The 18,575-nt window shown below is 36.6% G+C and overlaps 1 protein-coding gene across 1 annotated transcript in view; it reads left to right on the forward strand.

Moving 5' to 3' along the window:
- TBC1D8B (TBC1 domain family member 8B) overlaps positions 1–18,575 on the forward strand; it is a 53,990-nt gene continuing 35,415 nt past the window's right edge. The window contains exons 1-5 of the mRNA XM_058441336.1: positions 1–178; positions 13,441–13,551; positions 15,660–15,778; positions 16,752–16,977; positions 18,001–18,241. Coding sequence (XP_058297319.1) covers positions 49–178; positions 13,441–13,551; positions 15,660–15,778; positions 16,752–16,977; positions 18,001–18,241 — 827 coding nt within the window. The 5' untranslated portion in view covers positions 1–48. The remainder of the gene's footprint in view (positions 179–13,440; positions 13,552–15,659; positions 15,779–16,751; positions 16,978–18,000; positions 18,242–18,575) is intronic.

Raw genomic sequence — 18,575 nt, forward strand, 5'->3', positions numbered from 1 at the left:
GTGAGGAGGGCATCTAGGTCACTGCTCCCGGGGGGCACAAAGTTCGCGATGTGGCTGAAGCCTGAGGAAGTGCTTCTGAAAAATGCGCTGAAGCTGTGGCTGATGGAAAGGTCCAACGACTACTTCGTGCTGCAGCGGCGTCGGGGCTACGGGGAGGAAGGCGGAGGGGGGCTCACAGGTAAGCTGTGGCCACCCTACCTGCCTCTGGGCTGTGTTCGCTGTTACTTAAAAGGTGGTGAGGACAACAGTTTCTCGTCGCTACCAGTTTCCCAATCCTAAATCGTGGGCGGAGGGACTGGGGTTCTTCTCCCGACACCACCTTTCCGCCACCACCTCCAAGTCCTGAGAATGTCTCACTGGACCACGAGTTGCTCTTTGGTTGGGACAGGTGAAGGGAGGAGCGCGGTTATTTCTGAGGCCAAGGAAGAAACGGGTACCTACCTTGTCGCTTCCCATGGGGGGAGGGAGGCTGATGATGAGTGTTAGACCTAGACAGGTCGCATTTAGGCTGGTGACAGGGGCCAGTTCGCAGTTGTGAACTTAACTTTTTTCACAGAACCCATACCGATCATCAGCACCCTGGGGAGATTAAGTGTATGGGGGATGGGATGGAGTGGGTACGCGGGGATGGTGAGGAGAAAGGGAGGCGCCCCAATCACATCCTGAGAAATAGACTTCAAAAGAAATATTAGGGAGGAGGGAGAACTGAAGTCAGGAGAGGTGGAGGGGTAGGCTCAGAATTGCTGATCTCTCCCAATTTAGCATCTTTTACTTTGTCTCCAAGTTTTCAATCTTTGGGATCCCCTCTCAAAGGCTATTAACAACGTCGTAATAAATTAATCTCTTGAGTGACTGGTGCTGCCCCTTCATTCAAAGCTGTGATTGTAAGCCAGACGGTAAGAGTTTAACTCTTCCTGTCTAACCCACCCTGACCCCAATTCTTAAAAACTGTTTTTTGGCCAAAGTTTCCAGAGAACGTTATTTTGAGACCACTCATCTTGGGTAGGGACATTTAAAGTTTTGGACGTTGGAAAAACAAGAGCTCTTTTTCTAATCAATCTCTAATTTGGTATTGTGACCTTGAAGTGGTAGACCAGGCAGCGTGATGTAATGGAAAGAGGGAAGAGTCCCGAAAACCTGCATTTTAGTCCCATCCTACTCTTACTTGTTGGATGACATTCCTCGAATTATTTCATTTACTCAACTTTAAGCACCTACTGTGTGCCACAAGGTTCACAAGATTCAGTTTCTTGGCTTTGTAGTGCTTATAATCTGGATAAAAAGGGTGGGAAGGGCTAAGGGAAAAAGAAGACCAACTGGTAAACTAGGCAAGTTATAATTCATGGAGGAGATGACCTTGCTTTTTCTCTCTTGGAAAATGGTGCCTGCCTCACAGAGTTGAGAGCATAAAACGAAAGATAATAGCACCAAATCAATGTATGTCGTTAAGATGGTGATAAACATATGCTGTTATTTCGTTTCCAAGCCACTCCCAGGGTGCAAAGAATTCTGAGGTTCTACAGGACATTTTTAAAAAATTTTGCTAGACCTATTAATCTTATCCAGCTTCTAAAAAGGCCCTCTTGAAAATATGACAACAAAAATTGCCCTGTTAAATGTGACATTTTGTCATTTTCTAATTTTTAAAAATTACAAATACTATTTTGCAGAAGAGTCTTTCCATTTAATAGATACAGATATTTTCCAGATCAACATTTTAGAATCGATGTTCATAATTACCCAGTGACATAAATTATCCACTTGAGTCCATTGAGAATAGTTCAGGATATATTTAAAATAGATTTCTGGCCAGGCACGATGGTTTATGCCTGTAATTCCAGCACTTTGGGAGGCCGAGGCAGGTGGATTGCTTGAGACCAGGAGTTCAAGACCAGCCTGGACAACATGGCGAAACCCCATCTCTACAAAAAATACTAAAATTAGCCAGCCATGTGGCCCCAGCTACTTGAGAGGCTGAAATGGGAGGATGGCTTGAGCCTGGGAGGTCAAGGCTACAGTGAGCCATAATAGGGCCACTGCACTCCAGCCTGGGCAACAGAGGGAGACTCTGTCTCAAAAAGAAAAAAAAATTAAAATAGATTTTATAGCCCTGTGTTACAGCCTCAGGAATAGTCTCATAATTTATTTTGGTTCCTCATACTAAAACTGTGTTCCTTTAAGTAGGTAAATCAAATTCTTGAAAATATAATCACTGTAATGTAGTATTACATGGTTTTTTAACTTGTTGCAAATTTCCTTTTTTTTTTTTTTTTTTTTTTTTTTTGAGACGGGGTCTCTCACTCTGTCGCCCAGGCTGGAGGGCAGTGATAGTGATGTGATTATAGCTCACAGCAGCCTGGAACTCCTGGGCTCAAGTGATCTTCCCACCTCAGCCTCTGGAGTAGCTAGGACTTCAGGTACAAGCCACTAAGCCTGGCTAATTTCATTTTTTTTTTTTTTTTTAAGAGACAGGCTGTGTTGCCCAGGCATGGTCTTGAACTCCTGGCCTTAGGATCCTCCCACCTTGGTCTCCCAAGGACTGGGATTGGGATTAAAGGAATGAGCCACCTCACCCAGCCTGACATGCTTTCTTCTTAAAGCATGGACCAACTGCACTAGTTTACCTCTATCCTGCCCACTCCATTTACTAGTCCCCATAGTCTAGAATAAGAGAAATTTGTCTGAAGAAATAAACTAAGATTTCTACTGCATATATATGTTGTGACTAGTGATATCCACATTCATTTAAGTGGTCAGTTTATATCTCTTCATGATTATTTTATCTGTGGTATTGACAAGATGCTTGAAATTACCACGTGAGAGCTACCACTGTAATTCCATGTAAATTAAACAAAATGGATAAGAAAGGAACAAAGAGGTGCTTTTAAGGTTCATTTGGTTCTTTTGGGTCCAGAGCATAAGTGTGTGCTGATTTTCCTGGCTGCTCAATTACTGTATTCTTACTTAAAATCATGAAGCCAAAAGCTTTGTTGTGCTTTACCACAAATCCACATTTGGATTAGCTCTCACAGGAGCTTGACTGTGTGCCAGCATAAGTTTGCCTCTGTTCACTTTGTTTGCTAAAATCCAGTGTTATGTGCTATCCCTTTAAAAGATTAGTTTATGCATTTTGTTTAATGAAGAAACGATAATGATCATCTAGAAGCGTTAGTGGTTATACTTTAAGATTTCATTTCTTTGCCATATGATAATTGGTGGTAATCACCAGCAATGTAATGACTCTTAAGTGTGGACTTGATAAAGTTAGTTGACTCCATGTTTTTTCTAATAATGGAATAACAGCAACAGAGAACTCAAGGATTATTAAAACAAGAGATGAGTTTGTAAGTTAGAATTCTGAGGTACCTCTTTTTAATTGTTGAAACACTACTAGTGGATATCTGATAGATTACTGACCATTTGCCTAACTTTATCTTACTTAATTGTTCTGGCTCACAGCAGGATGGAATGTCTTGTGGAAATTTTTGGTATACATAAGCTGTTTTATAGATAAAGTGATTTTCCGTCATTTAGAGAAATAATTCACCCTTCTGGATTTTACAGTCCCCTTATGTTATCTCTTGCTTCTCCTAGCTAATAATGACTTTTCTATGGCACCTACATTTAGCACCTGGTTTTATAGAGTTAAAACTAATTTATGCATATTTGTCTTATTAAGCACAAATCAATTTGCTTTGCTTGGCAGATGGGAACTACTACATGAATGGAGCTATGGGGCTACATTCTACGAAGTACTCTAGTATATGGGATTTAGGAAGGTCTGCCAATCAGGAAGCCTTCATATAGGTAGTTTTTAAAGAGTATTTTGCTCTTGAATTTTTCATATATGAATAGTGTAAGCAGGTTCTTGGGTGTTAGATTGATAAGCTCCCTCAGTAGACCTTTTTTGTGTGGTGTAGAACAAAGCTAGGAAGTAAAACTTATTAAAATGGAGAATTTTTAGACATTCTGTTTCTGATTTCCTTTTTCATCTTGGTACCACTACTTTGAAACTAAATTATCTGTAAAAGCCAGAATATGATAATATTTGAAATAAGCTTTTCATTTTATGATATTTATATAGACTGAGCAAATCACTGTGTAAACAATTTGTCATAAACACATACATAATAAACAATAAGGTAGCCTTTTTAAAACCTCTTAGTGACCCATCTCTTGAAAATATAAATCTTCTTTCCCCTATTTCCTCACCCCAGACTCAAGGAGTCCAACTCTGAAAATGTTCGCCTTAGATAGTTATTAGCAAAATATCCCTGCATTTCATGCTTACAAAGGACGTATCTGATAAAATATTTTGGCCTTCTAAGTACCTGTCTACTGAGATGAGGGTGCCCAAGTGGCAAGCATGACATTTCATTTAAGGTAAGGAAAGATCTACCCCCCCCATACACACACACACACACACACACACACACACACACAAAATTAATAAGTTAACATTTTGGCTTATTAAAAAGAAAATCCCATGGGGCAACCCCTAGAGAGGGCAGATCACGCTTTGTGCTCCCATCCCTCTCTGGAACATCTTGGTCCCTGTGAAATCAAGTTAAAGATTACTTTTAAAGATCTCTGAATGAGAAAAAGCAACTTTGTAGGAGGTTTTGAGTAATGAAGAATGATCAACATTACCCCCCACCTTTTTTTTTTTTTTTTGGAATAGTGGAAAGATTATTGACTGCATACCTAAGTAGAAAACTAATATTTGCTCTCAAGTAGATTTAATTCGAATGAAAAAAAAAAAAAAAACAAGACTGAAAAGTCATGACATTGACCATCCTTTGTTTCTCAAAATCTCCTACAAGGCTGCCCTTTCTTATTCAAAGAGATCTTTAAAGGTAATTTTTTACTTGATTTCAGAGAACAAAATGTTCCAGGGAGGGAGAGGAATACAGTGTGATTTGCCCTCCCTAGGTATTGCCCTATGGGATTTTAAAAAAATAAAAAATAAATAAACCAGGCTGGGCACAGTGGCTCACTCCTGTAATCCCAGTACTTTGGGAGGCCAAGGCAGGCGGATCATTTGAGGTCAGGAGTTTGAGACCACCCTGGCCAACATGTTGAAACCCCGTCTCTACTAAAAATACAAAAATTAGCCGGGCTTGGTGGCGGGTGCCTGTAGTCCCAGCTACTGATGAGGCTAAGGCAGGAGAATCACTTGAACCCAGGAGGTGGAGGCTGCAGTGAGCTGAGATCGTGCTGTTGTACTCCAGCCTGGGTGACACAGGGAGACTCCATCTCTAGTAATAATAATAATAATAATAACAATAATAATAATAAATAAGTAAACCAACTACAAGCCAACATCCACAAATATATGAATATAACACCAAGTTCAGTGATTCCACTTGCCCCATTAACCCTGCTTCTTTTATCTTCCTTGATTTTTTGATAGTTTTATGTCTCTATTCAGCTATAATTATTTTATAAAGGCTTAGTTTCCTCATCTGTAAAATGGGGATAAAACTTGTCTTTCCTACCTCACAACATTTTTTATGTGGGTCAAATTAGTTTTGAAACTTGTGAGCAACTATGCAAATACTTGACATTTATCTATTAATGACAGAGAAAGACGTTAAAATGCCATTTTCTGGGCCTGAAGACCAAAGGGGGTTATATATTTATGCCATTTTCCCTGGTAATTACTTTCCCCATGTTGTATATAGAAATTGATTTGGAGTGGTAACGTAGATTATATCTGCTATGCAATGATATCACTACAAAAACAAAACACCGATAGTTACTAATTGAAGAATTTGGGCATGATAGTGATTATGCATTTATGGTTTATAATCAGAATAATGTACAAGAATTAGAATAACTTATCATGACATCATTTCCTTTTGATCTGTCATCGCCCAAAACCTAGAAGTTCTCAAACAGTGCTTCCACAGATATCAGCATCACTTGTCTTGCTGAGTGGTGATAAAGAGTGCATATAACATTGGTTACCTTAGTAGTATTTTTCAAAACAATACTTAAAAAAGAAATAATTATTCAACTGGTGAAAACTCATGCTGTTTGTGAACATTTGTGGAAGGCTTATGGCTACAAGGTAAGCTAAAAATAAAAAGCAGTCAGGTGTGGTGGTGCACACCTGTAGTCCCAGCTACTTAGGAGGCTGGGGCGGGAGGATTGCTTGAGCCCAGGAGTTCGAGGCCAGCCTAGGCAATATAGTGAGATAAAAAATAATTTAAAAAGTAAAAGGCATTATAATGTTTGCCACATTGCTGTACAGCTATGACAGATTTTATATTGCCTTTATGTTAGAACATTTGCCCAGTTTTCCACCTTTTGCTACTGCTTTGTAAGCACAAAAGGTAAGATTAAATCCTAAATGTGATGGCATACAATACTTTAATTCAACAGATATTTACTGAGTGCCTTTTAAAAACCAAGCACTGTTTTAAGTGCTGGAGATAAAGCAATGAAAAAAAAACAAAGTCCCTACTCTCATGGAGCTAATACCGTAGTTGGGGGAGGCAAATAAACAAATAGTATATGATATGACTGGTGCTGATAAGCAATATGAAGAAAAATAAAGTAAGGTATCATGATAGAGAGGAGAGGGGATTGATATATTAGAGAAACTGGTCTGGGAAGGCCTCTTAGGGTGAGCTGTGAACAGAGACTTGTGGTACTAGAGTATATGAGCCAAGCAAATATTTGGGAACAGAGTGAATACATATAATTTTTTCTAGGAGTTTTTCTGTGAGGGAAACAGAGAAATAGGGTGGTAGCTGGCCCTTGTCCTGGGTGTTGAGTATACAATGGTGAATAAGACAGGAATAGTTCTGGCCGGGCACAGTGGCTCACGCCCATAATCCCAGTGCTTTGGGAGGCCGAGGCAGGTGGATCACCTGAGGTGAGGAGTTTGAGACCAGCCTGGTCAACATGGTGAAACCCCATCTCTACAAAAAATACAAAAATTAGCTGGGCATGGTGGCACGCACCTGTAATCCCAGCTACTTGGGAGGCTGAGGCAGGAGAACCACTGGAACCCACGAGGCGGAGGTTGCAGTGAGCCGAGATCACGCCACCTCACTCCAGCCTGGGTAACAAGAGTGAGACTCCGTCTCAAAAAAAAAAAAAAAAAAAAGACAGAAATAGTTCCAACCCTTACGGAGTTTATAATGTGATGGGTCAGACAGTTGATAAATAAGTAAGCAAACCAATACAATTGCTAGTGTAGTCAATAATAATAGCAGCCTTGTTCTGTTGGCTTAGAAATCTCCATAATGCAGGGAAACCCTCAAAGCAATTTTCCAAGGCCAGCTGTCTTGTAAAGTATGCTTATCCGAAGCCCTGTTAAAGATACAAATATTTCCTAAAAGCAGTGATTAATAATAGGTGGTGTACTGGTGGCAAAGTTCCAGTGTGGCATCTGTGAAGCATCTTGCCAAAAACCAGTTTGGGGTGTTTTCAAATTAAATCATCCATCTATGAGCACTAACAATATCTGAGAGGTGGTTTGGTAGAAGTGGCGGGGGGAGGGGGGGACGTTCTAAGTAGGAGGAATAATGTGATAGTGCAAAAGCAAAAGATAACAGTTGTTGGGGACACAGCAAATATTCTAGATTCATTTAAGTGGAGTTGAAAATATGAGACTCAATATATAATGCACTTAGCAACTAGAAAAAGGTTATTAAAGAGCAATGTCTTAATCTATACCAGAGGAAAACCTGAGATAGAGAATTAAAGGGACCTAAGAATTAAACCTTTGTTTTTTGTGTCCACTGTTCTTTCAGTGGACATAAAACAACCTATGTATAACAAAAATTTCCACAAGATATTCTATCCTGCTATGAGCCAGAACAATTAAGTAAGATAAAATTAGGCAAATAGTCAGTAATCTATCAGATATCCACTAGAAGTGTTTCAACTCATAAGCCAAATAAATTAACATTTTGGCTTATTAAAAACAAAATCACAAAAGGCAACCCCTAGAGAGAGCAGATCACACTGTGTGCTCCCCTCCCTGGAACATCTTGGTCCCTGTGAAATCAAGTAAAAAATTACCTTTAAACATCTCTGAATGAGAAAGGACAACCTTGTAGGAGGTTTTGAAAATGAAGGATGATTAGTGTTACCCCCCCCCCCTTTTTTTGGTAGCAGTGGAAAGATTATTGACTGCATTGCTAAGTAGAAAACTAATATTTCCTGTCAAGTAGATTTCATTCTAATGGAAAAAAAGAAGAAAGAAAAAAAAAAAAAAAACAAGACTGAAAAGTCATGACATTGGCCATGCTTTATTTCTCAAAATCTCCTATAAGGCTACCCTTTCTTATGCAAAGAGATCTTTAAAGGTAATTTTTTACTTGATTTCAGAGAATAAAATGTTCCAGGGAGGGAGAGGAATACACCTTGTGATATGCCCCTTTTTTCCCCTCCCTTACTACACTATAAAGAAGTGAAGTTTTAAAATAAGGTATAGGGCTGGGCACGGTGACCCATGCCTGTAATCTCAGCACTTTGGGAGGCCAAGGCAGGAGAATTACTTGAGCCCAGGAGTTGGAGACCAGCCTCGGCCACATAGTAAGACCTTGTGTCTACAAAAAATAAACAAAATTAGCAGGACGTGGTGGTATGCGCCTGTAGTCCCAGCTACAGGGAAGTCTGGGGTGGGTGGGAGATCGTTTGAGCCAGGGATGTGGAGGCTCCAGCGAGCTGCGATTGCGTCACTACACTCCAGGCAGGGCGACAGAGTGAGACCTTGTCTCAAAATAAATAAATAAAACAAGGTGTAATCACATTTTCTGATTATTATTATAACATTAGTTGCTCTCTTGTTTTAAACTAACCAAAATGATGGACCTGGTTTAGTTCTTCTAAATAATGTTTAAAAGTACTACACTGTATACCAGTTTATTCATTTGCTATTATACTTGCTTTCTGCTTTGTACCTAGAAATTCAGGTGTTGCAATTTCTTTGCTTTTCTGAGGGCTACTCTTTTTGTGCATTGGTGTATAGGTCTTGAAGAGTAAGAAGTGGCTGTAAATATAGTACCAATTCTCATATTTTCCTGTGTCTCTATCTTTAGAAATGTAGCTGGGTTTGATTAATAATTCATCTATTCTTTTTTTCCCACAAGACATTGTAATTTGTTGTTTGTTATATCAATTGCTTCCCTAAAAAATTCTAAATCCTTTAATGAAGAAAAGATTTCAGTTAGGGAAGGAAATGGGTGTGTGTGTGTGTGTGTGTATATATATATATATATATATATTCAGTTTTTAAGTAAGTGCCTTTAAAAGAAAGCAGGGAAAGGGAAAACAGGACCAAAGAAGAATTATTTTTATTAACTGTTTTCCAAAGCTGTTAATATAAAGTTGGCAGCTTTCAAAATGCCAACTGTGGCTATTGAATTATTCCAAAATAAGCATTCATAGTGTCATTTTAAGGACATAGATCTGGTTAGCAAAGTAATAGAATCAGGGAAATCCACAAACTTTATTGAGCACACTACCTTCTCTTATTTGAATATATTTCCTGCTAAGTGTATTGGCAGTTTACTAATTAGTTTGTTTGTTAACATATAATGAAGCTAAGTTCAGTAAAGGTGTACTTGTTTGACTTTGTAAGCATGACAACTTATGACAAGATACAGAATCCACTGTATCATTACCATGGAAAAAATTATAATTGAACATTTTACTTAGAATGGAAATAAATCTTGTTTGTAATTAGGAAGTTCATTACATGGCTCTTCTGCAGTTAGAGCAGTATTCACTTACACAGTGCCCTCCATCCAGTTTACAAACAGAAAGAGCCACTTGTCAAACTAAAGGACACTTTAGTTTGTGTACTAAACTAGCACATCGATAATGAGTACCATTTTCAAGCTGTGGCTGTTTTACTGGTCTTTCCTCTAGCACTCAGCCCACTGCCCTACCTGTTCATCATTACCATTGACCTAATACAAAAAAAGAAATGTTTATAAAATTTGCAGGTGTCTAAATATTGGAAGGGGCAATTAATACCATAGATCAGTGTGCTCAATATTGGCCACAGGTTAGATTCAAATGAAGACCTTTTATTTTTGTTTGTTTGTTTGTTTATTTATTTATTTATTTATTTATTTATTTATTTATTTATTTTTGAGATGAGTCTCACTCTGTTGCCCAGGCGGGAGTGCAGTGGCGCAATCTCGGCTCACTCCGAGTGGTGCAACCTCCGCCTCCCGAGTTCGAGAGACTCTCCTACCTCAGCCTTCTGAGTAGCTGAGATTACAGGCACCTGCCACCATGCCCAGCTAATTTTTGTATTTTTAATAGAGACAGGGCTTCACCATATTGGTCAGGCTGGTCTCAAACTCCTGACCTCAGGTGATTCACCTGCCTCGGCCTCCCAAAGTGCTGGGATTACAGGCATGAGTCACCAAGCCCAGCCTCTGAGGACCTTTTAAAATAAACTAAAAGATACTGGATTATTCATGGATGAAATGATACCATGTCTAGAATTTACTTTAAAATACTCCAGGAGGGAGTATTTAGAACCCAGAAACTGGTACATATTAATTTCTGAATGACTTGCAGGGACTTGATGATGATTACAGCTTAATGAGCTGGGAGAGTTCCCCAAGTGACTACAAATGTAGTCTATCACTAGCTTCCAAATTATTTGTTGCGTAGTTTTATAGTAACTGCCTGATTTCACACTTAACAAAACTGAGCAATTTTCTTTCTACATAGTACAAGGCGCTTATAATCTTGTGAACATTTCTGCTGCCAAAAAGTGACCTTTCTTGCCAGTGATTTTGACTACTCCTCTCACATCCACATAGCCACCGTTAATCTTTAAACAGTATCTTCAAAAAGATAGTTATCTTTTATCTTTATCTGTTATCTGCTAAAGCTATCCTGTATTCAATAAAGTGCCTTCATTTGAAATTATAATTCCTTTATTTTGACAAATTTGACAAGTTATGTTTATTTATATACACACACATTTATGTACTTAATTCTGTTTTTCAACGTAGTGATAGCTCTTTTGGTTGTCTTTTGCGACTACTCTTTTATCCCTTTTTTGAGTATTTTCACATTCCTATCTTCAAATTGAAAACATTCTCCTCTTCTCCATTTCCTCAGTAATTTTAATCACATCGTTCTGAAGACACTATCTGCATATTTTGGCTCCTACTTTTCTTTCTTTTTACTTTACCAAATCTCCAATTTCTCATAGTCACTATTTCAATGCTAAAAGTGATAGAATTATTTTTCCTTTTATCCCCAAACCCATCAGTAATTCCCTCCTCATTAGTTGAAGTATAATTATTTTCTGCTTCCCTCATCCTCATTCCCATTGTCTTTTCCCCAATACTTTCTCTTTCGTAGTATTTATCAGTTTTTTCATTTCCATTTTTTAAAAACTTCAATTCATACTCAAACTTTTTTTTCATATCAGATAACTTCTTACCTCTATAATCTGCACATACTGCCATTGCCAAAATCTTCTTTCTGGAACTTTGCCCTATCAAAATCCTCAGAAAATTGCTAATTGATACTATGCTGCATTTGTGACTCCTGTTTTTACTTTTTATCAATTCCTGTATCTACTCTCCTACCCTTTCCTTTCAGCTAAGCCAAATTTCTCTTTATGTCTTTGTCTTATCTCCTACTCTTCTAATTTACCTCCTTCCATGTATATAACTTCCTAATGTGATAGGAAGTGATGTGAGGCAGATGTGAGCATCTGCCACCCTATCTATATTCTCATTTAAACCTTGCTTAAAATCTTAATTCTTTTTAAGTGGGTCAAAATAGGAAGAGAGCCAAAAGCCTGGTTTATAATTGATTTAAATTTTTCTTAAAAATCTGTATTCTAAATTAAAGGGAAATGCCTCATAAAGCAAAACCAACACTCAACCAATCAGAGCTTCCAGAAAAGGAAGGTAAATTTATATATTTCAGCCATCCCATTGATATAGTTAAATTAACAAACTATATCCTTATTGTGCAGCAATATGTTGAAAGTTATGGATATAAACACAGAGATAGAAGACATGGTTATTGTCCTCAGAGGACAAATAATCTAGATAAAGAGACAAAAATTATATACATGAAGCTCTTAGAAAGTGGTTGTAATAACCAGCCTAATATATGCTAGGTTGTGTAGTACAGGTTGAACATCACTAATCTAAAAATGAAAAATCTGAAATGTTCCAAAAATCCGAAACATTGATTGCTGACATGATGCCGCAAATGGAAAATTTCCACACCTGACCTCATGTGACAGGTTGCAGTCAAAACTCATGCATAAAATTATTTAAAATATTGTATAAAATTATCTTCGGGCTATATGTATAAGATATATATGAAACAAATAAGTTTCATGTTCAGACCTGGGTCCCATCCCCAAGATATCTCAGTATGTGTATGCACTTAATCCAAAACCTGAAAAAATCTGAAATCTGAAGCACTTCTGGTCCCAAGCATTTCATATAAGGGATACTCAACCTGTATAGACTCTAAGTCCTAAGAATAGTCAGAGAAAAGGGAAAGTATTATTGCTTGGGATAGCCAGTGAGGATTTCATAGGGGAAGTGGGTCTTGAAGAAAATGTAGAATTCAGATTAGCTGGACTGGGCTAGAAGACTTTCATTAGGATTTCTTTTTTTTTCATTAGCATTTCTAGGTAAAATGATAATTGCTTAGCAAAGACCCTGTGGGAGAAATTAGCTGGTTGTTTAAGCAAACAGTGAACTTTGTTCTAGGAAATAGTAGGAAATATAATTAGATTATTAAACTGGAACTAATTGATCAAGAGCCTTGAATTCCTAATTGAGGAATTAAGAATTGTTGAAAAGAAAATCCCTGTACAGAAGCATTTTATTTAATCAAGGTTTTATCTTGTTTAAATATCTAAGATTTTCTTAAATAATAATAGTATTAACTAATATTGGGTGTTTTACTGTGTGCTAAGCATTGCTCTAAGTGGGTTAAATGTAACAACTCATTTAATCTTTACAACAGCCCTTTGTAGTAGGATCTGTTTTAACCTTATTTTACAAATGAGGATGCAGAAAGGGTAAGTACTTTAACTTGCTAAAGTTGACACAAGCAAGTGACAGAGCCAGAATTTAAACCCAGTTAGTCTATAGTACTAGATTCTACATTCTTATCTAATATACATACAACCTTATGAACGAGATACATAAGTGCTGCAGATACATTTTGAGATTTGGACAATTGAAGCTGACTTAATTTTTTTATTGAAAGATAGTTTTCTCAGATACTACTCACATTGGCATACTGTAATCTTTCTTTATCCCAAATATATTTTTTCTTTAAGAAAAATCTCTGTAAGGACTCTTTGGGCTAGAAAAGTTTTAAAATAAATTTATTAGTTTGTTATATGAAGTGATACAGATTTGATTTATCTCTTGTAAAGCCCTTATTTCAACAATCTTTCTATTATAACAGGGCTTCTGGTTGGGACTCTTGATTCAGTCTTAGACTCTACTGCTAAAGTAGCTCCATTTCGCATCCTACACCAGACACCAGATTCTCAAGTTTACTTGTCAATTGCATGTGGTGAGTATGATTTTTAAAACATAATTCAAATTAAATAAGGGTACTACTAAGTTGAGTATTCATATTTATTTATACTCTGTACTTGCTTTGAGATTTAAAAACAAATTAAATGTGCAACTTTACTTTGAGAGAATAGCAAGACCTCTGTTTATTTTTAAAGGATATGGGTTATTAAGATTTTTTTTTTAAATCCATTGGTGTGAGGGACCTGAAGCATGTGGTCTAGCAGGGCTGATTCTGCACAGATTTTGGTCAGTGCTACTGCTATGTAACTCCTTTCGTCAACTTCTGCTTTATCCAACTGCTGGGAAGATGGGAACTTCTCCATGAAATAAATTGTTTCATTACTAATAACTCAAATGAGAAGAATCTGAAGTTATCTGTGAACCCAAAACATAATGACTCCTAAGGAAGTATAAGCCTGGAAAATTAAACCTTTTTTATTCACTCCCACCTTCTCAGAAAAAGCATCATATCCTTGAAATATGAAGGAATGTCTTACAGTTAATGTTACATATTCATTCATGCCAGGGTGGTTCAGATGCTTCGACATATATATTATGGGTAGAAAAGGAATTAGGATAATTCTTTCTAATAAAGCAAGTCAAAATAAATTTTTAAAAAGCTGCATTGACAGTTTCTTACTTCCTTTTATGATGCCGTTATAATGTTGATCTAAATTAGAATCCCAGATTTCTAGACTTTTTGATATTGAAAAACTGCCTTTCTTCTTATCCCCCTCTCTTCTAAAGTAGATATATTATACTTTTTTAAAAAGAACAAAACCACATGAGTTTCTGGAACATTCATATGTGTGAACATATAGCATACAATTAATTTTTTAGGATGTGGGGCTTTTTTTTTATATTTCCCCCTAAATTTCTTTTAGTGTTGCCAGTGAGTCTTTCCTCCTGGCTCTCTTAAATTGAATGTCATTTAACCTAAATGAGGTTGACATTATGCCTGCTGATATCACAAGAATTCTGTAATCTCAACTCTAAATCTGATTAGTAAAAATTATTTTTTTTTTAAAAAAAAAAGGCCTTTCTACTTAAAAACAGATGATTGTATAACTTATTTCCCCCAAATTAACCTGATGCAGAAATAGTGGAGTTACCTACTGATGAAGCTTCCTTATACCAAAAGAATCAAACTTAAGGCCTTAACATTTCCCCCATGGCTTTTATTTGTGGTCCATTAAAGACAGTTATTACTCTTGGCATGGTGACTTAGTAACATGAATAAAATTCTGATTGAATTGTAGGAAATAGGCCATTTGCAATGTCAACAAATTTTTTAATATGCCAGTCTCCATATATTATAAAATATACTAAAAAGTCAGCATATTTCTTTTGAATATTTATATAATCCATAGTACTGAGAAGACTTTAATGGTATGTGGGTGATAGGAGGAGATTGATAGATACTGAAATATTCTTCAAGCCAAAGCGACTAGGGCTAATAATGTTTAATCTCACCCTCAGCAAACCTCCTAACGCTGATTCAGCGGGTCACATGGATTTAACCTTGCTACAGAATTTCTAACCTCCTGTATGAAATTTCTGTAAGTTTACTAGGTCTTTTGATGAATGGGGTTGCTCTGAGCAAAGATTTCACGGCTTCTGAAATAAGTAGAGTGGCCACAGTTGAAATCCACATTTACTTAGCATGCATAGGATTGTCACATACATGCTGTTTTCAGCCACACATATTATAGACACAGTACTACCTGCATTATTTGGAGACCAAGGATTGAATTATGCATTATGTATTTCTGGTACTCTACATAATTTCTTAAAAGATACTGGTTATTCTTTAGGCACCAGTTACTAGCATCTTGTTTTCAGAATTTTATATATTTTCTCATGAGCTGGATTTCCTTTACTCCCCTTTCATTAAATGTTTTATTCTTTCTATTTATGAGAAATACTGTTCATGCCCACATAGAGGGATAAAGTAGAGAATACATGTAAATATTTTACTCCTTTATGACCGTCATTTTTTAAAGTGAAAATGTTATTTCTTTTTAAACTATGCTTTTAAATAACAAGAGCAATTTTGTTGTGGAGTTTTCCTTGAGTGTTTTATTTTCTTGTATTGTTAATCAGGAGCCAACAGAGAAGAAATAACCAAGCATTGGGATTGGTTGGAACAAAATATTATGAAGACCTTATCTGTATTTGATTCAAATGAAGATATTACTAATTTTGTACAAGGAAAAATAAGAGTAAGTGACACGGATATATCTTGTAGATAGAGTGCCAAAATCTTTGACTCTCGTGTATGAGGATCAAAGTTTGCATGGAAGGTCATTGTTTCACTGGCACCTTTCAGGATTGGTAGAAACAAACATGAATTTCAGAATCAGTGTGCTAAAGAAAACTGTAAAGTCTTTAGCACAGGGGGAGATTGATAGATATTGAAATATTCTCTTAAAACATACTGGTTCTTCTTTAGGTACCAATTACTGACATATTGTTTTCAGAATTGCATCTATTTTCTCATGAGCTGGATTTACTTTTTTCCCCTTTCATTAAATGTTTGTCTTTGGTGCCCTCGTGAGTGCTCTTAGGGGCATTTTTATTTCAATATCTCTTGAGTTTTGAATTGAATAAACCATTTGTTCATTCAAAAAAATATATTTAGCACTTGTAGTTCCTTATGAGGCATTCAGAAAAGAACCTAAGCACAAAACTGAAGAAAATCTGCTTACCTCTGTCCTAAGAGAATTATCTATGTACACACATATGATATATGTACCTGTATAGATATATACAGTCGTCCCTAGGTATCTATGGGGATTGGTTCTGGTCGCCACTGTAGATACCAAAATTCACAGATGCTCAAGTCTCCTAATATAAAATGGCATAGTATTTACATATAACCTATTCACATCTGCCTATATACCTAAAGTCATCTCTAGACTACTCATTCCTAATACAATGCCTGTGCATCACTTCATTTGAGTGGACTCTGCGTAGTCCTCGGTGCATGGCAAATTCAAGTTTTGCTTTTTGGAACTTTGTAGAATTTTTTTCCCATACATTTTCAATCCCTGGTTGGTTGAATCCATGGATGAGGAACCCATGGATATGGAGGGCTGACTGTACAATTGAATTCAATCAACTGTTTGAAAGTATGAAATATATTTTTGTTGGTAGGTGATGATGAATTTTCAGAAAATATTTTGTCTCCTTTAGGGATTAATTGCTGAAGAGGGAAAACATTGTTTTGCAAAAGAAGATGATCCTGAGAAATTTCGAGAAGCCCTTTTGAAATTTGAAAAATGTTTTGGTTTACCAGAGAAGGAGAAGTTAGTGACCTATTATTCATGCAGTTATTGGAAAGGACGGGTTCCTTGTCAGGGTTGGCTTTATCTTAGCACCAACTTTCTGAGCTTCTATTCTTTTTTGTTGGGATCAGAAAGTAAGTGGTTTCTATTGCTTACTATGGCCTTGAATTTACTGTCTCACCTATCAACTCTAATGATGTTAGGTTGTAAATAAAATAATAGGATTGATATTAAAGGTAATTAAACTGTACAATAAAAAGTTTATTTCATCTATGGAAAGAACTCTTTTAAGACTGGTTGCTTAACATAAAACCATTAGAAGTGTATATAGAATGCCTTGCATATCGTGGGAATTGAGTCAGTATTAAATGATGATGATGATCTGGCATATGACTGCTTTCAATTCCTTGTTATGAACTACCTACATGCTTTAGTCTGTGTTTTAATCTATTTTAAACATACAATTTGAATATAGTGGCCATAGTACCTAATGGCCCACATCTGACTTTGTAGCCACAAAGAAGAATCAAACAGTGCTATTTATAGCATACATAAAAACAGTTTTTACATTGGTAGTTATATAATTATGTAATTATATAAAGAAATAGATTTAAATATGAAATCAGAATCATTTTTTTAAAAAATTATCTAAAATTAAATTGGGCACAGTGGCTCACACCTATAATCCTAGCACTTTGGGAGGCCAAGGCAGGAGGATCACTTGAGCCCAGGATTTCAAGATGAACCTGAGCAATATAGTGAGACCCTGTCTCTACAAAAAAAAAAATTAAATTAGCTGGGCATGGTGTCACATGCCTGTAGTCCCAGCTACTTGGGGGGACTACTTGGGATGTGAGGATCACTTGAGCCTGGGAGGTCAAGGCTGTAATGAGCCATGATCACGTCACCTCACTCCAGTCTGAGCAACAGAGCGAGACTCTTATCTCAAAAGAAATTATTTAAAATTAGATCTCTTCCTGGAATCACCAATTATTGCACGTTCATGTTGATGCTTCAGATTTTTAACTAATCTTGAACTCTAAACTATTTTAGCTGTTTATAGTATTTTTCAAGGGATTATTGTTTCAGAAGACCTGATTAATAAACATAATCACTATGAGAATTTAATCATACCTGCTTATACCTCTTATTTGCAGTAAAACTCATTATCTCCTGGGATGAAGTCTCGAAACTTGAAAAGACTTCAAATGTCATACTGACAGAGAGTATTCACGTGTGTTCCCAAGGAGAGAATCACTACTTTTCAATGTTTTTGCACATTAACCAAACGTACCTTCTTATGGAACAGCTGGCAAACTATGCCATTAGAAGACTTTTTGATAAGGAAACATTTGATAATGACCCAGTCCTTTATAATCCTCTACAGATCACCAAAAGGTATTCAAAGCTTAATTTTTACTTTTCAAAGTATTGTTTGACCATAAGAATGATAGTATTGCTTACCATTAAAAGTTAACTCTTCTTTATTATATGATAGGGGTTTTTTTGGAGTTGATTGTGGGTGTGTGTGTGTTTTGTGAGTTTATTCATATGCATTACATAAATAGTACCCTTCTCTCCAGGAAATTTAATTGTAAGAAATAATAGAAGTTAGATTTGAAAATTATTTCTTGAGATTCAGTTAGGACTTGCCCTGGAATGCTTTTGGAAATGCAGAGATTTTTATGTGTGGTTAGTCTAACTCTAAATTTCTCTATGAATAGTCTAGACA

This window comes from Hylobates moloch, unplaced genomic scaffold (genome assembly GCF_009828535.3).
Source record: "Hylobates moloch isolate HMO894 unplaced genomic scaffold, HMol_V3 SCAFFOLD_7, whole genome shotgun sequence".
NCBI lineage: Eukaryota > Metazoa > Chordata > Mammalia > Primates > Hylobatidae > Hylobates > Hylobates moloch.